The 22,977-nt window shown below is 42.6% G+C and overlaps 1 protein-coding gene across 2 annotated transcripts; it reads right to left on the bottom strand.

The window, feature by feature from the left end:
* Nucleotides 1-5,819: 5,819 nt before the first annotated feature.
* LOC135522241 (leucine-rich repeat and immunoglobulin-like domain-containing nogo receptor-interacting protein 1) lies at nt 5,820-22,876 on the bottom strand. 2 transcript variants are annotated; one of them, XM_064948320.1, is made up of 3 exons: nt 22,436-22,876; nt 9,161-9,279; nt 5,820-9,035 (listed from the first exon to the last, which is right to left on the bottom strand). In XM_064948320.1, the coding sequence occupies exon 3, from the start codon at nt 9,021-9,023 to the stop codon at nt 7,185-7,187; it is 1,839 nt and encodes a 612-aa protein (XP_064804392.1). In that variant the 5' UTR covers nt 9,024-9,035; nt 9,161-9,279; nt 22,436-22,876; the 3' UTR covers nt 5,820-7,184. The 2 variants fall into 2 exon arrangements, with proteins under 2 accessions (XP_064804392.1, XP_064804393.1); XM_064948321.1 differs by lacking the exon at nt 22,436-22,876 and adding an exon at nt 9,583-10,674.
* Nucleotides 22,877-22,977: the final 101 nt, after the last annotated feature.

The raw sequence follows: 22,977 nt of genomic DNA, 5'->3' as shown, positions 1-22,977 counted from the left end.
GCGAGCTCACAGAACAGTGCTCCGGGCAGCCGAGCGGAAATGGAGGAAAACTCGCCTCCCTCCGGACCTGGCATCCTTTCACTCCCTCCTCTCTACATTTTCCTCCTCTGTCTCTGCTGCTAAAGCCACTTTCTACCACTCTAAATTCCAAGCATCTGCCTCTAACCCTAGGAAGCTCTTTGCCACCTTCTCCTCCCTCCTGAATTCTCCTCCCCCTCCCCCCTCCTCCCTCTCTGCAGATGACTTCGTCAACCATTTTGAAAAGAAAGTCGACGACATCCGATCCTCGTTTGCTAAGTCAAACGACACCGCTGGTTCTGCTCACACTGCCCTACCCTGTGCTCTGACCTCTTTCTCCCCTCTCTCCCAGATAAAATCTCGCTTCTTGTGACGGCCGGCCGCCCAACAACCTGCCCGCTTGACCCTATCCCCTCCTCTCTTCTCCAGACCATTTCCGGAGACCTTCTCCCTTACCTCACCTCGCTCATCAACTCATCCCTGACCGCTGGCTACGTCCCTTCCGTCTTCAAGAGAGCGAGAGTTGCACCCCTTCTGAAAAAACCTACACTCGATCCCTCCGATGTCAACAACTACAGACCAGTATCCCTTCTTTCTTTTCTCTCCAAAACTCTTGAACGTGCCGTCCTTGGCCAGCTCTCCCGCTATCTCTCTCAGAATGACCTTCTTGATCCAAATCAGTCAGGTTTCAAGACTAGTCATTCAACTGAGACTGCTCTTCTCTGTATCACGGAGGCGCTCCGCACTGCTAAAGCTAACTCTCTCTCCTCTGCTCTCATCCTTCTAGACCTATCGGCTGCCTTCGATACTGTGAACCATCAGTTCCTCCTCTCCACCCTCTCCGAGTTGGGCATCTCCGGCGTGGCCCACGCTTGGATTGCGTCCTACCTGACAGGTCGCTCCTACCAGGTGGCGTGGCGAGAATCTGTCTCCTCGCCACGCGCTCTCACCACTGGGGTCCCCCAGGGCTCTGTTCTAGGCCCTCTCCTATTCTCGCTATACACCAAGTCACTTGGCTCTGTCATAACCTCACATGGTCTCTCCTATCATTGCTATGCAGACGACACACAATTAATCTTCTCCTTTCCCCTTCTGATGACCAGGTGGCGATCGCATCTCTGCATGTCTGGCAGACATATCAGTGTGGATGACGGATCACCACCTCAAGCTGAACCTCGGCAAGACGGAGCTGCTCCTTCTCCCGGGGAAGGACTGCCCGTTCCATGATCTCGCCATCACGGTTGACAACTCCATTGTGTCCTCCTCCCAGAGCGCTAAGAACCTTGGCGTGATCCTGGACAACACCCTGTCGTTCTCAACTAACATCAAGGCGGTGGCCCGTTCCTGTAGGTTCATGCTCTACAACATCCGCAGAGTACGACCCTGCCTCACACAGGAAGCGGCGCAGGTCCTAATCCAGGCACTTGTCATCTCCCGTCTGGATTACTGCAACTCGCTGTTGGCTGGGCTCCTGCCTGTGCCATTAAACCCCTACAACTCATCCAGAACGCCGCAGCCCGTCTGGTGTTCAACCTTCCCAAGTTCTCTCACGTCACCCCGCTCCTCCGCTCTCTCCACTGGCTTCCAGTTAAAGCTCGCATCCGCTACAAGACCATGGTGCTTGCCTACGGAGCTGTGAGGGGAACGGCACCCCAGTACCTCCAGGCTCTGATCAGGCCCTACACCCAAACAAGGGCACTGCGTTCATCCACCTCTGGCCTGCTCGCCTCCCTACCACTGAGGAAGTACAGTTCCCGCTCAGCCCAGTCAAAACTGTTCGCTGCTCTGGCCCCCCAATGGTGGAACAAGCTCCCTCACGACGCCAGGACAGCGGAGTCAATCACCACCTTCCGGAGACACCTGAAACCCCACCTCTTCAAGGAATACCTAGGATAGGATAAAGTAATCCTTCTCACCCCCCCCTTAAATGAATTAGATGCACTATTGTAAAGTGGCTGTTCCACTGGATGTCAGAAGGTGAATTCACCAATTTGTAAGTCGCTCTGGATAAGAGCGTCTGCTAAATGACTTAAATGTAAAATGAAATGTAATGTAAATGCATACTATAAACAGACCAAACTCATCTTGTCTTCTCTTATTATCTTAGGTGTCTGAAACTAATCGTTGTCGAATTACTTTCGATTTCGAGAAAGTGTTTTACTCAATCATTTCTATCAATGTTAAGCTCACCCGTGATGTAATTAATTATACATATTAATTGCTATTAGCTAATTCATGTTGTAGTTTATGTCAGCCGAGAGTTAGAAAATATGACCGGTTGTGTTACGTCAATCTTTCCTCAGTTAGCGCTAGGACAAATGTAGCCTACGTTCACACGTTCCAACACACAGGTGTGATCGTTTGACAGTGGTCCCTCAAGAGTATGATCACACGCGTGTGATTAGAACACTCATTTAGAATGCTTATTTAGAACGGCCACTTACAAAGCATGTAGAGGTCTGTCTTTTTATCATAGGTACACTTCAACTGTGAGAGACGGAATCTAAAACAAAAATCCAGAAAATCACATTGTATGATTTTTAAGTAATTAATTTGCTTTTTATTGCATGACGTAAGTATTTGATACTTTAGAAAAGCAGAACTTAATATTTGGTACAGAAACCTTTGTTTGCAATTACAGAGATCATACGTTTCCTGGAGTCCTTGACCAGGTTTGCACACACGGCAGCAGGGATTTTGACCCACTCCTCCATACAGACCTTCTCCAGATCCTTCAGGTTTCGGGACTTTCAGCTTCCTCCAAAGATTTTCTATTGGGTTCAGGTCTGGAGACTGGCTAGGCCACTCCAGGACCTTGAGATGCTTCTTACGGAGCCACTCCTTAGTTGCCCTGGCTGTGTGTTTCGGGTTGTTGTTATGCTGGGAGACCCAGCCACGACCCATCTTCAATGCTCTTACTAAGGAAAGGAGGTTGTTGGCCAAGATACATGGCCCCATCCATCCTCCCCTCAATACTGTGCAGTTGTCCTGTCCCCTTTGCAGAAAAGCATCCCCAAAGAATTATGTTTCCACCTCCATGCTTCATGGTTGGGATGGTGTTCTTGGGGTTGTGCTCATCCTTCTTCTTCCTCCAAACACGGCGAGTGAAGTTTAGGCCAAAAAACTCTATTTTTGTCCCATCAGACCACATGTGTAGTTCTGGGCTTATCCCTCACCTTCCTCATGATCATTGATGCCCCACGAGGTGAGATCTTGCATGGAGCCCCAGGCCGAGGGTGATTGACCGTCATCTTGAACTTCTTCCATTTTCTAATAATTGTGCCAACAGTTGTTGCCTTCTCACCAAGCTGCTTGCCTATTGTCCTGTAGCCCATCCCAGCCTTGTGCAGGTCTACAATTTTTAGCCCTGATGTCCTTACACAGCTCTCTAGTCTTGGCCATTGTGGAGAGGTTGGAGTCTGTTTGATTGAGTGTGCGGACAGGTGTCTTTTATACAGGTAACGAGTTCAAACAGGTGCAGTTAATACAGGTCATGTGGAGAGCAGGAGGGCTTCTTAAAGAAAAACTAACAGGTCTGTGAGAGCCGGAATTCTTACTGGTTGGTAGGTGACCAAATACTTATGTCATGCAATAAAATGCAAATTAATTACTTAAAAATCATACAATGTGATTTTCTGGATTTTTGTTTTAGATTCCGTCTCTCACAGTTGAAGTGTACCTATCATAAAAATTACAGACCTCTACATGCTTTGTAAGTAGGAAAACCTGCAAAATCGGCAGTATATCAAATACTTGTTTTCCCCACTGTACATATGAGATGAGTAATGTAGGGTATATAAACATTATATAAAGTGGCATTGTTTAAAGTGGCTAGTGGCACATTTATTACATCAATGTTTTCATTATTAGAGTGGCTAGAGATGAGTTAATATGTTGGCAGCAGCCACTCAATGTTAGTGATGGATGTTTAGGGGGTGGCCCGTCAGGAAGTCCAGGACTCAGTTGCACAGGGCGGGGTTGAGACCCAGGGTCTCGAGCTTAATGACGAGTTTAGAGGGTACTATGGTGTTAAATGCTGAGCTGTAGTCGATGAACAGCATTCTTACATAGGTATTCCTCTTGTCCAGATGGGTTAGGGCAGTGTGCAAAGTGATTGCGATTGCGTCCTCTGTGGAACTATTGGGACAGTAAGCAAATTGGAGTGGGTCTAGGGTGTCAGGTAGGGTGGAGGTGATATGATCCTTGACTAGTCTCTCAAAATACTTCATAATGACGGAAGTGAGTGTTACGTGGCAATAGTCATTTAGCTCAGTTACCTTCGCTCTCTTGGGAACAGGAACAATGGTAGCCCTCTTGAAGCATGTGGGAACAGCAGACTGGGATAAGGATGGATTGAATATGTCCGTAAATACACCAGCTAGTCTGAGACACTAAAGAAGAGCGTTCACAGCAACTCCGGAGAAATAGATATTTAGACACTTTTAGGAAAATACGATATTTACATAATACAGAGATCTGTTATTTTAGATATAGGCTACTGTATCTGCAGCATATGCCATACTTCTACCCATCGCCTAGATTAATTAGTCATTGTCACCTAAAACTACATTTTATTTCCCTTCTTATAAATCCAATCAGTAGTTCCACAAAATGATTTCCCAAGAAACGGTGACCCAGCACCTTTCTATAATTATTACAAAATAAAATATGTTTGGTAAGTGTAATGGATGAGACTTGAGCATCTTTAACCATGGCGTTTTAGCACCACTCAGTGGCCAGCATCTGGCCAGATAATGGGAACACAAAGCATCATCGTTATTTTATCACCTGGAATTTAGAAACAAGGGCCCCAATTCAATCAATTATAGGTAAAGAAAAACTGCACTGTGGGTTCATTAAACGTGTTAACCATGTTAGAACTCAGTCACCTGACACGTTCTTTCTCTTGTGGGCATATCTGTGTAGAGGTGCAATACTCTAGACCTGCACTGTAAACCATGAGACCTACTTGAGAGTATATTTTTCTTTGGGAGCCTGTTGTAAACCTAAATAGATTTATACCTACAAAAGAATAATGATTTCCTGTCCTCGCTGTCTTTAACATAGGGAGCATTGGATTATGACGCTACAGTAAAACCTTTGGATTCCATTCCATGAGAGGAAATAGTTGCATTAAAACAGATAATATGACAGGCCAGGCCTCGGGTTAGCAGCCACCAGATAGACCTATATAACAGATTGAGACATGCAGAGGTAATCCAAAAGGGTTTAAATCTCTGCTCATGCACGTGATTATCATTTTTTCTAGATTATTCTGGGCAAGGGCAAGAGAGAAAATGATTTGCTTTCCACAGAATCCACTTAGAGCTGGTGGGCTTCATATCTGTCTGGACGGGAAATTGTCAGTGGATCTCCTGAGGTTGACCTTCATCCTGTCACCTTCAACTGAACTAATGAGACAATATACAGCAAACCCTTAATTTACTATTTCCCTTTCACATCATAAAATTAAGACTAACAAGGAAGGGTAACAGACAAACACAGCTCTATCAAATAACCATCTGCGTTTGCGCTGAAACAAATGTTTATTTTCTCTGCTCTAATCGATTGAAATGGTCAGACAACTGAGTCAAAACATTGAGATCAATAACGTACTGTGTCTTATGTAGGGAAGGATGTCGCTCTCTCATAGCAATTATTTAACAATGTACTGTATAGTTATTTAAAATAGAGCCCAACTCAGAACCACTGAGATTTGTATGTTGTAGCAGACTGAATAGTTTTTTTTGTCATTTCATGAAAGGCTATGGGATATTGCTGAATCAATCCAAGGCAATAAGGCAGGTTAAATAGGTTTTTAATCATTTCAAAATGCAAAAAGATTATATTTTACAAATAAGATAGCAAAACAACAGACTTAACTATAGATGTGTACATCATTTACATTGTATTAGAATTTTGGTTTGTGTGTACCTACACAACAAGTGTACATGAAAGAAGAGTGGCATATTTAAGTGGCACTAATCCACAGGACTAGATACAGCTATAAAGTAACCTAGAGCATGGAAATGTCCATGACCTACATTTGACATTGTACAAGGTACTGTTCGCCATTACAGTTCATCATTGTTTCTTGAATGGCGAGTGAGATTACTCAGGCACATATTTTCAATACCCTGTGATCGATTAACATTCAGGAAAAACAAACAGTGTGAGGTTACATGAATGTTATACAGTTATATTATCATTGAAGCATTGTTGCTGATTGCAAGATCTTACCAAATTATACAGTATAAAAAGAAAATGACTTGCTAAAAATAATCTTGAATTCTCTGTATTTGATGTGTGCGAACTATCTTACTTTGTTGTAAAAAAGAAAATGGAAATAGGATTTAAAGCTTAAAAGATTGTTTATAATATGACATGGAATTGGATACATTCTCATGTACAGATTAGAATTTCATCACCCGCTGGACACTGTCAAATTCTGATAACTAAATAATACTCCTGTCCCCAAAACAACATGAATTTTCGTAAACTAAAGGCTAGTCAAAAAGTGAGCCATGAAATGTTACTGTACAGTGAAACTGATTTATCTACCGTATTTGAATATAGCCTAGTACAATATTCTATACATCTATTATAACTATATAACTACAGTCATGTGTTTGCATATTATTATAGTTTCATAGAGCCTTAAGCAAATGGTGAGTATGCAGTCTCTGAATGGATCCTCTGTGGATAAGCATAAATAGTTATCCTCAGGTCAGAGGGCAATTCTTGCTTGACCTGTATTGGCAAGTTGACACATGATATCCACACTTACTATACATCAGATCCACCAAGCACACCTGATATGAGTGAAATGAACCTTGACACTTTAAGAGCATTCCTTATACACATGAACATGTATAATGTTTCATATCATCATGTTCGATTTGTAGCACTGTAATTGTAATGTTGAATAAATACTGACACCATTTAAAAAAATTGACAACAGAGTTTAAATAAACCAGTTTCTAGACAACCACTTCATTATTTTCTTCTCCAAGATATTTAGGATGATATGTATAATTTCAGTATGTTAAGGGTGCACTGAGGATCTAGCTTTCTGAAGGCAGGCAGTGTGTCCCTGTGTCCCTGTAGAGCCTTCACCCTCAGGGAGTGACACAGTCAATGTGTCCCAAGTCCTCTACCACATAACCTTAGATAAGCTTCATGGTGAACTTGCCAGCATCACCTCCACCCCCTCCTCCTCCTCCTCCTACCCCCATTGAGGTACGGGGCACATAGTCGATGGTGGCTGTGTGTTTGATTTGCCCCTTGCTCTGGCTCCAGAAGAACATGAAGACGAAGCAGATAGCCACTGAGCTGAGGAACGACAGGAAGCCCATGGTGGTGGCGATGATCAGTGTCTTGGCATCAAACGGGTACTGGTTGGCCACCTGGGTAGAGGAGTTGGCAGTAGGGGCGTGTGAGGACTCTATCCAGCCTTCGTTGGTGAAAAAGGGCATGGTGCGGTTTCTTGGGAAACCCTTCACATAGAGGCTGACGTACAGGCTGTCGTTGCCAGCTGCGTTGCCCGCTGTGCACCGGTATGTGCCGCTGTCCTGAACCTGGGCATAGCGTACCTCTAGAGTCCCATTGGACAACACCCTGATGCGCCCCGTAGTGGAGAGCGGAATCCGCTGGGTTGACAACCAGGTAAAGGAGGGCATTGGGTCACCGTCCGCCTTGCAAGAGAATAGCACCGTAGTGCCCTCCTCCACCCTGACCTCCTGGGACCTGCGGTCTACAATTCTGGCCTGCCGGCAGGTGAACAGTCTCGGGAGCTCTTTCTCTGAGAAGTCCCGGAATTCCCGCTCTCGCACCATGTCCGGGGTGGAGCAGGTGGGTTGGCGGCCGTCAAAGTTTAGGCGCTGTCGCCGGCGGACCACCCAGAGCAGTCGGCAGTCGCAGGCCAGGGGATTCCCATCCAGCCGCAGGACCTGCAGATTCCCCACCGAGTGGAAGGCACTCTCCTCCAGCGTGCTGAGCTGGTTGGATGTCACGTTGAGCAGACGGAAGTAAGCCAGCCCCCTGAAGGCCCCTGGCTCTATGCGGAGCAGGTTGCCCCCAGCTAGGTGCAGTTCCTGCAGCCGCAACAAGTCCCCCAGCAGGTTACCTTGGATGGCTGTGATTGGGTTGTAGGACAGGTCCAGGTAGCCAAGGTAGACCAGGTGGCGCAGCACCTGGTATGGGACAGCACTGAGATTGCAGCTGCTGATGACCAGCGAGGTGAGGTTGAGGCCAATCAGGCTGTTGCTGGCCAGGGTGTCCAGCAAGGGCCAGTGGGAGATGACGAGGCTGCGCAGTCGATGCAGGTGGCGGAAGGCATTGTTGGGCAACGCCGAAATAGTGAGGCGGAACATGCGCAGCCGAGTCAGGCTCTGGAGCTGGGACAGTGCCTCGGTGGGGATGGAGGTCAGGTTGCTGCGGTCCAGATTGAGCTCCTGCAGGTTCTGCAGGCCGGTAAAGGCCCGCTGGGAGATGAACACCAGGTCATTCTCCCCAGCCTCCAGCTGGTGCAGGCTCACCAATTCACGGAAGGTGTAGTCCAGAAAGACTAGGATCTCGTTCTCACTCAGGTCCAGGAAGCGCAGGCTGGGCAGTCCGGAGAAGACCCCCACAGAGATGATCTTGAGGCGGTTGCTCCTAATGCACAGGGTCTTGAGGTTCTGCAGGCCCTGGAAAGCCTCCACTTCAATCATGGCGATGACATTGTCACTAATGTCCAGATCCTCTAGCTGGGTCAATCCAAAGAACTGGCGACGACCCAGTGTCTTCAGCTTGTTACGAGATAAGTTAATACGCTGGGTGCCACTAGCGAAGCCCTGAGACACAGAAGTCAGCTGTTTGTCAGAGCAGTTCACTTCTAAAGTCTCAAGCCGACACACACACCTGGCAGGGCAAGGCCAGGGGAAGTCCCCTGCTGACACACCAAATAATCCACACTGGAGCAAGATGCTCCATGCCCCCCATCGGACAACAGACTCCACAAACATCTTGCCTCCTGCCTAAAAAGGGAAACAAAAAGGACACAAGTTATGAACTGATAGCTAAAGAAGAGTCATGCTTACTTGCAATGCCATAACAAATGAAAAAGGTATGAATATATTTTAGTATTTGTTAAGGAACTTACTGATTTACTATGAGGATGCAGGTTTTCATAACCAGTGGTGGTCAAGTTGGGATCAGACTTGAGTTAAGTCTTCTATAAGAGATGATGTTCTGTAAAAAAAACATGTCCTTGCAAATGGCCTAGAGAGACAAGAGAGACAGGAATGAATCTTCCCCCTCCCAAAAAAACATAAGCAATGATTCTTTGTCGCATTTGTAAATCGTGGATTGCAAATGCTAGATTTATGGACAAAGCATGAGTTTCCAACATTTTGAGATAAACCTAACAAAGTGGTGAATTTGAGTGTGGAATTAAGAATAAAAAAATGTATTAAAAATTATTATTAACATCAGAGCATAATTAGGGTACTATTTAGAGCAGATTTCCTAGTTACTATCGACCTACATCTCTACTAATTGATTACCAAATAATAGATCCTTTACCACTTGTCCTCTGCACCTTATATCCTCAGTCTAAGCTGCAGGCTAAAAGGTAGTGGTACGGTAATGAAACATACGCCCATGACTGTGCCCCCATCTTGATCTGCACAAAAAAAAAAAATCCTCATTAGTGCATCCAGACCTATGCTTACTGATTCTAAAAACCCTGATGAAGGCCAGTTTGGATGGGAGCTGTGCCCCCTGGCCAGACATCTGGATTAGGCAGGCTATCTGGGGAAGGGCCAGTGACACGTGACATGTGACGGCAGATGTGCACACGTAAGCGATACAGGACCAAGTTGAGAAGGTCGAGTAGGGAATAGTCAAACATTCCCATGGAAGCATATCCTACATACCCCAAGAAACAAAAAGATTGTTGTACTGTGCAGACTCATTTTCAATTAATTAATTAAAGCAGGACAAGAAATTAGGGAACATTTTCCACTACACTGTATTAAAAGGGATAGTTCAAGATTATTTTCCTTCTATTTACCCAGAGTCAGATGAACTCATGAACACAATGCTAGCAGCTACTGTAGACTTTCAGTCATTGCACTAACCCTAATAAGCAATTCCAGAAACTACCTTTGACTTCCTTTAAACTGCACACAGACACATACATTTTTTTCATTTGACTCTGGGTAAGTAGAAAAAAGGCTTAATTGACAAAATCTCTAACTATCCTTTTAAGTACAAATATATAAAATATAATATGACATACATTTCAGCAACATCTGTGATTCAACTACGGTACAAATCAGATTTTGGGAATGCTTTTAAAAAGTTTTAATCCTGATGACTAAAGCACTAACTCTTACACCGACACAAATGCCAAAAACATTAGTCGTAACTGCAACTACATGTAGATCTACAGTAGACCTCAAACACCAAAGGGCAACATCGAAATCAACCGCATTAAAAGCAGTGGTGTAAAGTACTTAAGTAAAAATACTTTAAAGTGCTACTTAAGTAGTTTTTGGGGGTATCTGTACTTTACTTTTTATATTTTTGACTACTTATACTTTTGCCTCACTACATTCCTTAAGAAAATATGTACTTTTTACTCCATTAATTTTCCCTGACACCCAAAAGTAGTATACAGAAGATAGCCCTATTTGGTAAAATACCAAATCTATATTATGGCAAGAACAGCTCAAATAGGCAAAGAGAAACGACAGTCCATCATTACTTGAGGACATGGTCAGTCAATGCAGAACATTTATTCAAGTGCAGTTGCAAAAACCATCAAGCGCTATGATAAACTGGCTCTCATAAGGACCGCCACAGGAAAGGAAAACCCAGAGTTACCGCTCCTGCAGAGGATAAGATCATTAAAGTTACCAGCCTCAGAAATTGAAGCCCAAATAAATGCTTCAGAGTTCAAGTAACAAACACATCCAAACATCAACTGTTCAAAGGAGACTGCGTGAATCAGACCTTCATGGCTGAATTGCTGCAAAGAAACCACTACTAAAAAGGACACCAATAATATGAAGAGACTTGCTTGGGCCAAGAAACACGAGTAATGAACATTAGACTGGTGGAAATCTGTCCTTTGGTCTGAGTCTGAATTTGAGATTTTTGGCTCCAACCACTAATTGAGTACTAATTGATTACCAAATAATAGATCCTTTACCACTTTTACTCTGCACCTTATATCCTCAGTCTAAGTTGCAGGCTAAAAGGGATTGGTACGGTAATTAAACATACGCCCATGACTGTGCCCCATCTTGATCTAAACAAAAAAATCTGCTGTGTCTATGTGAGACAAAGAGTAGGTGAATGGATGATCTTTGCATGTGTGGTTCTCTGATGGTGGTGACATTGTCTGTGATTTATTTAGATTTCAAGGCACACTTAACCAGCATGGCTACCACAGCATTCTGCAGTGATACGCCATCCCATCTGGTTTGCTCTTAGTGGGACTATCATTTGTTTTTCAACAGGACAATGACCCAACACACTATTATTCTACAATTATTCTACAATGTAGCAAATAGTACAAATAAAGAAAAACCCTTGAATGAGTAGGTGTGTCCAAACTTTTGACTGGTACTGTATGTCCATGCATACACCATGAAGTTAGATTAGAGTCAATGGTCTTGACCTAGGGGTCACAAAGAGACCTGACCCCGTCTGTCAAAATAGACAGTATCAGGAATCTAGATTCCACAGTCACACGGTATCATATTCCTCTTTATTTATGCTAAGTACATTCTAACAGGTAAAAATAGTATTCAATTTCAACTATTGTTCCGATTGAAATAGTTGTTGTTGAGGAAGCTGCTGAATGAAGTCTGTCCTGGGTGGTAAGGGTATTGGGTTTGTTTTGTTGCCCGATTGGCCAATATGATGCAGCCGTAACCTTTTGCATAACACAAAAACCCAGCCGTCCAAACCTGTGCAGCGGCCAGCTCTTATCTAACAGACAACCACAACGCCAAATGCAAACAATATCAAAGCCAACCTGATGTAACATCCACTCAGACAATCCCATGGCAGATCCAGAAACCATGTTTGGTGTTTGGGTTGGCCCCCACTGTTCCTTAATTCTTTCAAACATTTGGACTTTCCCACTCAGCTCTCCCCCATCATCACACAAAACTCATCAAGTCCGCTCAGCTGTCATCGTGTTACATCAAACTGTTGACAGATGTCAGAACATTCTGAGTGTCAAAACATTGACCTTGCAGTGCGTGCCTAGCTACAGAATCCCCATTACTGACGCCATGGAATCACTTTAGGTAACCAACACACTCAGCACTGTGGCTCAAGAGCCTCCTTCTCATTTTGACATGACCCGCAGCAGAAAAGGAGCAAAACAACAACCCCAAACTAAGTTTAATCTGTTTATTATGTGATTCATTGTTTTTAAGGGACTTCTGCTCTGCAGCCTGCCTAGTATTTCCCAGAGCCTTAGGTCTTTCCTACCTCAAGACATATTATTCCCAATCAGTACTGGTAGGAACACTTAGAGATTATAGGCAAAAAGACCCAATTGAACCGGTGCATGATGTCTAGCTAGGGGCCGCTTTGGATGGGCCACGAGAACAGTCTTATGTTCATTCATTGTATTGAAGTCTGTCCTCAAAACAGACACCCTGGCAGACTTTTCCTCCCCTCCCCACATTGGTCACTCTCTAAATCGCCATGGGGTTAGAAAGAGAATGCACAATGTAAGCCAGGCTACACTTTGACACTTGCCTAAGTGCTATTCTTAGACCAATTAAGATGGCTGAAATGAAACAACAGCACGGACCTGGGGGCCCAGGTGTGTGTTACACTCTGTTGAAAGTGTCTCTGTGTGTATATCTGTATGTTTTTATATGCTAGAAAGATATTGTTTATTGCTCCTGGCACCTGCCACAGTGTACCAGCCCCTGTGATTTGCACCAGAGTTCTACAAGCGTGTATTAAAAGGTTTGTGAGCAGAACAGCTGCTAGGCTGAGGGGGAGAGAATAGCAGTGCTCTTCAGAATGCCAGATTCTTTTTCCATTGGGTCTGCCAGGAAAAGGAGAAAGGGCTCGTAAACAATCTCAAGTCAAGCGAGCCATTTCTGATTCAATCACTTTAAAACATTTTGTAAAGACAAGGTATATATCTCAATAATATTGCATGTAGGGAAGCCATAAAGAAGAGTATGTTTGTCTGACTGTAAGCTTGCAACTGTGACAAATATGATTATATTAACTGTGTGACACTGTGCCCACATTTGCAATTGCATTTGTTTCATATGGATTAAATGTGTTTTATACAAATGCTTTTTGTGTGCATTTGCAACTTAAATGTCTATGGGTTTGGAGGAGTTTTTGGTCTTTGTATGGTGGAATGTGTGTTTATGCGTCGGTATGCTTAGGGTTAGGCGTTATGCATTTTGTGTGTGTGTGTGCGCTCTGAATATTTTTGTATTTACACTCTCACTCTGTCTCACAGGCAGAGGCAGAAGTGGGTCACTGTGACAGCCCACTTAAATAAATTTGGTTCCAGAGACACTGTTCCGTCGTGTTGCAGGGTGCACTATATTATAATTCTTTATCAAGGCAGTCAGTTAAGTCACTGCTTGCACAAAGTGCACTATCTGAAAAATTAATAATAGCACAAATAAATTAGAAAAGTTAATTGGTTTCAGTGTAGCACAGATGTGACATGCCAAATGAGGTCGTTTTAGTTAATAGCATGGACGGATTGAATCCATCGAGGTACAATGAGAGAAAGAACAATGTCTGACAGGAGGAGATGGATGGTAAACAAGGATTCAAGCAAGCACGCTTCATCAAAAGGTGCTGGATTCTTCTGAAGGTGGACTTCAGCGGTCAGGAAATGTTCTGCCTATGGGGAACATACCAAGAATAAATAACAGCGGCCAATTATACCATTTGTGAATTACATTGGGCATCTGTTACAAGGTCTCCTGTAGGCTACACTTTCATCAGAAAGTCCTTCCATTTTCAGCATACCCTCTCTGCTTTCACTATTCCAAAACAGCTTTGAGAGGACAAAGATATCAACCTCTTGAAAGAGAGCCACAACAGTTTGTTACGGGTTGTGTTTTTCACAGAAAAGCAACTACACTACATAATCCTCCACACACACACCACTGGACAGGTGGATCTTTTTCCCTTTGGCACACTTACCGGGCTGCTTGCTAATCTGATCAGAGCCATCCACAATCCTAACTTGATTCCAATAAAGGTAACCTGCTATGGTGGTGCTAATGCTATACTGTGGGTCAAATCATGTGGAATGGTAATAAAACTCACATACTGTACTCTCTGGGTACAGCACATACTGGGGTTGTTCTCTCATCCAATAAATGAGATAACCGCGGTTGAGTCTAAAAGAATACATCATCAAATAAAAGGCTCCAGAGACACAGAGTCCATTTCCTTGTGACCTCAGAGTAAGTATGCAGGTTTTTGTTTCAAACATGCTTAATTTTGCTCAAATAGATTGGTTGGCAAGTTAACAATGAAGATTTATTATAATGCTGTGATGTTGTGTTTACATCATTGATTATTTTAATAAGTCCTCTGATATGCAGAAACACTACGGAATTTAGTTGAACATAATCAAATTTAAAAGTGGAATGAAAACATGCGTAAACATTAGTCCTAGTCCTTTAGCACCTCTCTCATAACCACTGCAATGATGAAAATAAGTAATTTGCTGGTTTGACATGAGCCCAAGTGTATTGCCATTTAAATATTCATATTGTGACTTTAATTATGTATGCATAATGTTTATGAACAATCCTTCCAAATGGGTATTGTTTGAGGCTAATGATATGGCATTAAAAGAAAGAGAAGGACAGAAACAATCCTTTGAAACGGTCAACCCAGGACAGAGTTGGTGTGAACAGAATACATTATCCTCCATAAAGAGAGGGGGATACATAAAAAAAATATGATTTGCCTTGTGTAAGTTTAAGAAATATTGCCTAGTATCTTGAGATTCTGTGAACAAAAACCCACATATCTTTAAGATATTTAAAAACAAAAATTATGAAAGTTCACAGAAGTAACAAGTAAAAGGTAGACCAACCAGGTCATGTTTTTACTGATAACAATTTGGTTCATTAAATATTAAGTGATTAAATGAAGTGATTATTCTGTTACCAAATCGGTGAAAAAAGAATAACCAAAATATCTGGAACAGGCTGACTGCAACTGAATGCCTACAATGGGAATTCATAGTAGTCAGAAACCACAGTTGGGTCACCTGATCCTGTCCTACCTTCCACTGGCATACTGTTATGTTCAGCTCATAACTTTTTCTTTTTGTCACGTGGTGGTTAAAGCAAGAGTTTGAAAACAGTCTGGATAACCCACCTCTTACTGACACCCACCCACTGAGCACTGACCTACACCGGACATCCATGGATGTTGAAAAGTAGTTGAAATTTGGTCAATCTGAACCAATCATAGACGTCTGTTTCACAAGTTTGGACAGCACAGTACAGTCCATCACAGTATGGTACAGTACAGAAAAGTAGGTCAGTGCAATATAGTAATGTACCGTAGAGTACACTAGAGTACAATATAATTTACTCTAATGTACTGTACTGAAATGTACTAAACATAAAAATAAGATATCAGTTTATTAAAACTTCTTCAGGATAGGTGGGTCCCCCACAGGACGGTTGAGCTAACGTAGGCTAATGCGATTAGCATGAGATTGTAAGTAACAAGAACATTTCCCAGGACATAGACATATCTGATATTGGCAGAAAGCTAAAATTCTTGTTAATCTAAATGCACTGTCCCATTTTCAGTAGCTATTACAGTGAAAGAATACCATGTTTGAGGAGAGTGCACAGTTAGAAACTTTAAAAGTTATTAACACACCTATTAGGCACATTTGGGCAGCCTTGATACAACATTTTGAACAGAAATGCAATAGTTCATTGGATCAGTCTAAAACCTTGCACATACAATACTACCATCTAGTGGCCAAAATCTAAATTGTACCTGGGCTGGAATAATACATTATGGCCTTTCTCTTGCATTTCAAAGATGATACAAAAACAATGTTGTTTTTTTTTTTATCAGCTCTAATGTGTTATATTCTCTTACATTCCTTTCACATTTCCACAAACTTCAAAGTGTTCCCTTTCAAATGGTATCAAGAATATGCATATCCTTGCTTCAATGCTTGAGCTACAGGCAGTTAGATTTGGGTATGTCATTTTAGGCGAAGATTGAAGGGTCTGATCCTTAAGAGGTGAACAGTGCAGCTCAAGAAGAGTTAAGAAACTATTTATAAAGAAAATAAAATAGCAATAATGAGGCTCTATAAAGGGGGTACAGGTAGGTTGAGGTAGGAGTGAAGTGACTATGCATAGATAAACAGCGAGTAGGAGCAGTGTACAAAACAAATGGGGGGGGGGTCAATGTAAATAGTCCAGTGGCCATTTGATTAATTGTTCAGCTGTCTTATGGCTAGAAGCTGGTCCTAGACTTGGCGCTCCGGTACAGCTTGCTGTGCGGTGGCAGAGAAAATAGTCTATGACAATTTTTTGGGGCGTTCCTCTGACACCGTCTATTATATAGGTCCTGGATGGCAGGAAGCTTGGCCCCCGTGATGTAATGGGCCGTACGCACTACCCTCTGTAGTGTCTTACGGTCAGATGCCTAGCAGTTGCCATACCAGACGGTGATGCAACTTGTCAGGATGCTCTTGATGGTGTAGCTGTTTGGACCATGATAGTTCGTTGGTGATGTGGACACCAAGGAACTTGAAACTCTCGACCCGCTCCACTACAGCCTCATCGATGTTAATGGGGGCCTGTTCAGCCCGCATTTTCCTGTAGTCCACAATCAGCTCCTTTGTCTTGCTCACATTGAGGGAGAGGTTGTTGTCCTGGCACCACACTGCAAGGTCTCCGACCTCCTCCCTATAGGCTGTCTCATCGTTGTCGGTGATCAGGCCTACCACTGTGACGTCAGCAAACTTAATGATGGTGTTGGAGTCGTGCTTGGCCACGCAGTCGTGGGTGAACAGAGAGTACAGGAGGGGACTAAGTACACACCCCTGAGGGGCCCCAGTGTTGAGGATCAGCGTCGCAGACGTGTTGTTGCCTACCTTTACCACCTGGGGGCAGCCCGTCAGGAAGTCCAGGATCCAGTTGCAGAAGGAGGTTTTTAGTCCCAGGGTCCTTTGCTTAGTGATGAGCGTCATGGGCACTATGGTGTTGAACGCTGAGCTGTAGTCAATGAACGGCATGCTTGGCAGTGGAGCTCATTCAAATAATAGCCAGTGTGCGCATGTGACAAATAATTTGATTTGAAATAAAAAGTTCCCAGAAATGTTTCATACGCACAAAATCTTATTTCTCTGAAAATAAAATTGTGCACAAATTTGTTTACATCCCTGTTAGTTAGAGTTTCTCCTTTGCCAACATAATCCATACACCTGACCGGTGTGGCAAATCAAGAAGCTAATTAAACAGCATTGTCCACAGCACAGGTGCACATTGCGCTGGGGACAATAAAAGGCCACTTTAAAATGTGCATTTTTTGTCACAACACAATGTCACAGATGTCTCAGGTTTTGAGGGAGCGTGCAATTGGCATGCTGACTGCAGGAATGTCCACCAAAGCTGTTGCCAGAGAACTGTATGTTAATTTCTCTACCAAAAGCCACCTCCAACATAATTTTTGAGAATTTGGAAGTACGTCCAACCAGACTGACAACCATTGACCACGTGTATGACGTTGTGTGGGCAAGCAGTTTGCTGATGTCAACGTTGTGAATAGAGTGCCCCATGATGGCGGTGGGGTTATGGTATGGGCAGGCATAAGCTACGGACAATGAAAATGATTGCATTTCAAGCCTCAGGCCAATTGTCATGCCAGTCATCCGCAGCCATCACCTCATGTTTCAGCATGATAATGCACTGTCCCATGTCGCAAGTATCTGTACACAATTCCTGGAAGCTGAAAATGTCCTAGTTCTTCCATGGCCTGCATACTCAGCAGACATGTCACCCATTGAGCATGTTTGGGATGCTCTGGGTCGGCATTTACAACACCGTGTTCCAGTTTCCACCAATAGCCAGCAACTTCGCACAGCCATTGAAGAGGAGTGGAACAACAGGCCACAATCAACAACCTGATCAACTCTATGTGAAGGAGATGTTGCACTGCATGAGGCAAATGGTGCTCACACAAGATACTAACTGGTTTTCTGATCCACACCCCTATCTTTTTTTAAGGTAGCTGTGACCAACAGATGCATATCTGTATTCCCAGTCATGTGAAATCAATAGGTTAGGGCCTAATTTATTTATTTTAATTGACTGATTTCCTTGTTGCATGTTGTGTTTATATTTTTGTTCAGTATATATTTAATCTCTGATGTTTATTGAAAACAAATACATTTGCAGAATGAGAACTTGTCCTTCAAATACATCGTTACAGATGTTGGTTAGCTAGCTTGTACATTCTGGCCATATTAGCATTGACATGAAATCAGTCAAAACAAGACATGGTATCAAGAACAACATAAAACTAGCTGAAACAACTCCCCTCATGGCAGTTTCTTATCATTATTGCTAGCTAGCTGGCCATCCAGAATCACAACAACACACTGCCTTCTGCCCCATTAAAGTGTTTGCATTGTTTTTGAGACATCTGCTAACCAGTCTATAGTACAGATCAGGGACCCATGATGTCATTATGTTACCATTATCCTGTTACCATGTGTTAATCCACTTCACTATAGTTCAATAACCAAAATAATAATAAATATATATATATATATATATCTCAAGGTGCCATACACTACATGAACAAAAGTATGTGGACACCTGCCCGTCGAACATCTCTTTCCAAAATCATGGGCATTAATATGGAGTTGGTCCCCCTCTTCTGGGAAGGCTTTCCATTAGTTCTTCAGGGTCATGCTTCCAATCAGCCACAACAGCATTGAGGTCGGGAACTGATGTTGGCCGAATAGGCCTGGATCACAATCGGTGTTCTAATTCATCCCAAAGGTGTTCGATGGGGTTGATGTCACGGCTCTGTGCAGGCCAGTCAAGTTCTTCAAAACCAATCTAGACAAACCATTTCTGTATGGATCTCGCTTTGTGCACAGGGGCATTGTCATGCTGAAACAGGAAAGGGCCTTCCCCAAACTGTTGCCACAAAGTTGGAAGCACAGAAGCATATAAAATGTAATTGTATGCTGTAACGTTAAGATTTCCCTTCACTAGAACTAAGGGGCCTAACCCGAAACATGTAAAACAGCCCCAGACCATTATTCCTCCGCCACCAAACTTTACATTTGGAACTATGCATTGGGGCAGGTAGCATTCTCCTGGCATCCGCCAAACCCAAATACATCTGTCGGACTGGCTGATGGTGAAGCGTGATTCATCACTCCAGAGAACGCGTTTCCACTGTTCCACAGTCCAATGGTGGCGAGCTTTACACCACTCCAGGCAACGCTTGGCATTGCACATGGTGATCTTAAGCGTGTGTGCAGCTGCTTGCCCATAGAAACCCATTTCATGAAGCTTCCGGCAAACAGTTATTGTGCTAACGTTGCTTTCAGGGGCAGTTTGGAACTCGGTAGTGGGTTTCAACTGAGGACAGGCGATTTTTACTCGATACGCGCCTCAGCACTTGGCGGTCCCATTCTTAGAGCTTATGTGGCCTACCACTTTGCACCTGAACCGTTGTTGCTCCTAGACATTTCTACTTCCCAAAACAAGCACTTACAGTTGACCGGGGTAGCTCTAGCAGGGCAGAAATTTGACCAACTGACTTGTTGTAAAGGTGGCATCCTATGACGGTGCCACGTTGAAAGTCACTGAGCTCTTCAGTAAGGCCATTCTACTGCCAATGTTTGTCTATGGAGATTGCATGGCTGTGTGCTCGATGTTATACACCTATCAGCAACAGGTGTGGCTGACATAGCCAAATCCAACTAATTTTAAGGGGTGTCTACATACTTCTGTATATACAGCATATCATAGCTGACACCCCATTATTTCTGCAGACATCTTTGAATCTTAATTCAGTCATTTTTGGACAACGTGGTAACATAAAACACTGATGGAGATTTCACTGTCATTTTGTTACCAAACTTTACATCTGCACTGTTCTTTGAGTAAATGTATTTTTTTAATGTTCTGTGGAAATAAAAAGTAGTCCTTGTGCATAGACTTGTATGGTTTGTTTAATTTTGAAATCAATGTTTTTTGTTTGGCATACTATTAAAGTGTCATCTCACCACCATTATTTTACTGTAGAATTGCCTTGATGTTAATCCCCTGGACTATAAGAGTCAAATTGGAGCAGAATGGATGAAAGTGTGCAGGGATCTGTGGCGCATTCTTTCGGGTTCAAAGGGCAAGGCCATGCGGGTAGAGGGGTCACACTCCCACTTTAAATATGGGCATATCTTTTTTTATAATTGGGGCCACATCTTAAAGGTGCTATATGCAGAAATTGTTCTGCCATTTCCTGGTTGCTAAAATTCAAATAACTTTAGTTTATGTGACAAAACAAGCAATGGATAGAGAATTATTGTACCATCTAAACCTCTGTGAAATATATTTTCAGTAACCAAAAATATTGTGTTTTCAGCTCTTTGAAGCTGGTATACAAAATTGAAAGTAAAAGACGCAAAATCTAAACTTAAGGACTTAATAATTAACTTAATGACTTAATAACCCACATAGAACATATCTACCGCTTCTTAGACTTCCTTTCAATGAGAATGATAGACCTATAACCCACATTTCTATGTGAATTTGGTCAGGTTGCCCAAAATGTTATGTATTGCATCTTTAACGATTATATTTACAAATATATATGTATTTTTTTGTGCCGTACTAGTTAGTGCAATACTAACAAGTAATTGTTCAAATATATCTTTAATGCAAAATAATGATTAGTGCTTAATGGAGTCACAGCTGCCCAGCAACGAAATAATGCATCTTAACTCCCATATTGCTCCATGACACATCTTAAAAGCTATGGACGTTTTTATTGTGGGAGTGTGACTTCGTTACCGCGTGACCTTGCCCCAATCATTTTAGCTAAGCTTACTATTAAGGGCTGCAGATGAAGCTAAAAGCTGCAGCTGAGCAACCCGTCAAAATATATTCCCATTCCTAGATTGTTGGGACTGTATAAGCAGCCCTGCCTCACAGAACAAGTACATTTGAAATATTGGCTTTACACTTCGGTAATGTTGACCAAGCAAAACAAAGAAGGCACTGATGAAAAATACTTTCTTGCATGACCCAGATCAGGTCTCGTTTATAATTAAAAGTCAGGATAAATCAGTCCCCTAACAAGGAGACTGAAATACTTCCTGTGCATAAAGCACCTCCTGATTAAAGTGCCTATTTGGCCAGTCACCAAAATATACTCTTTGGCACTCAGCATTGCCAGTTGCACTTCATTGTTGTGATATTCGCCTTCTCTCTGGCTGGGGGGGGAAAAAGTAAGAAAAAAAAATTTACAGGCTGGATAACATTATTGTATCTTTCTCTCTCCCTTGATGAATTATAATTGAAATGTTAATTTTAGTTTATCAGGCTACAGATGAAAATCAATTATGAAATTGAAAATATATCATAAAACGTCTAGTTATCTAATTATACATTTTAATGGATATTCATATGATTGGCTCATCCAACTTATTCTAAATGATAAGAACATTTACCATGCTCAATCAGGATTGCTTTAAATGTTGTTTTTTTAAATGGTCACCACCGGAATAACGTAGCATCATGCATACACTTACATCTGAAGATAAATCAAGTAGTCGAGCCTTTGCTTCTTTGACAATATAGTGTAGCCAACCCAGGTACTGTATTTTTGTATATTTATTTATATTCTGTGTTTTTGTTCCTTCCATATTAGGTTGTGGACCTGTTCAAATGTTGTGTCAAAGGAACAAAATGGAAATGACAGTCACCATTTTGCCACTTATTGTGGGATTAAAGTCGAAAGCCATGTCAAGAACTCTTTCATCAGGTCCCTGTCCAGAAGCCCACGTTGACCATAAAACTATTACATGGGGTCTGAATTAGGCTGACCCATAAATCAATCGACGTCAAAGGGCGACAACACAAGTTTGCTCCTGGACGACTGTCTTGCATGAGTTTCCAGAAACAAACAAGTATGATGTAATTCACAATATGTAACGTTACAAAATATTGTTGCCCACAGGTGCTTAGTTCAGATGACTGACAAGTAGCCTACAATGCAGATTGGTAAATCAGTAGGCTAGTTTATGAACTATGTCTCATATAAAAACACAATTGCAAAATCAATTAGGGTTATGGTTACACAATTTAAAATGTACACTAAAAATTGTATACAATGAACGAAAACTCACCAGTTAATGACTTCAATGAAACGTTGATAGTACAACATTTCCATATTTTACCCACAACTCCAAACGTTCGGGTTCCTTCTCGCCTAAGCTTTTCGTTCGGTTGCTGGTTGATTTATTATGTTTTACAATACTTTAAAACATATGCCTTGAGACCTCACACAATTTAATTCGTCCTCCTTCATTAATTTCTTCTGATTACTGCACCACCCTCGGGGAGTAGTAGGATAATTACGCTACGGAAAATAATTTAGGTCGACTACTTTATTCTCTTCTGACGCTATTGAAAGCCCGCCTTCTTGCCCTTGCTCGTGCTCTTCTGCGTGGTAGTGATGCTCTTGCTCAAGTCGCAATCGCATCCCACAGAAAAATATCACAATTACCTCAAGCGAACTCGAGGAAAGTAGCCTATAGGTGTGAATCAACGAACCAGTCAACGACATGAATGAAACACTTGTCCATGAAGGCAGAGAGCAACGGCCAAGTGTGCAACAACGGGTTCATAGTAGGCTACCATTGATGCGCGAATATGGTGGCGAAATCCC

The sequence above is a fragment of the Oncorhynchus masou genome, chromosome 30 (genome assembly GCF_036934945.1).
Source record: "Oncorhynchus masou masou isolate Uvic2021 chromosome 30, UVic_Omas_1.1, whole genome shotgun sequence".
NCBI lineage: Eukaryota > Metazoa > Chordata > Actinopteri > Salmoniformes > Salmonidae > Oncorhynchus > Oncorhynchus masou.
Note: the sequence above shows the minus strand (reverse complement) of the source record. Positions and strands in the feature narration are given on the sequence as shown.

What these genes read in the sequence shown, in the direction of transcription:
- LOC135522241 (XM_064948320.1), bottom strand. Translation starts at nt 9,023, where the DNA reads ATGTTTGTGGAGTCTGTTGTCCGATGGGGGGCATGGAGCATCTTGCTC.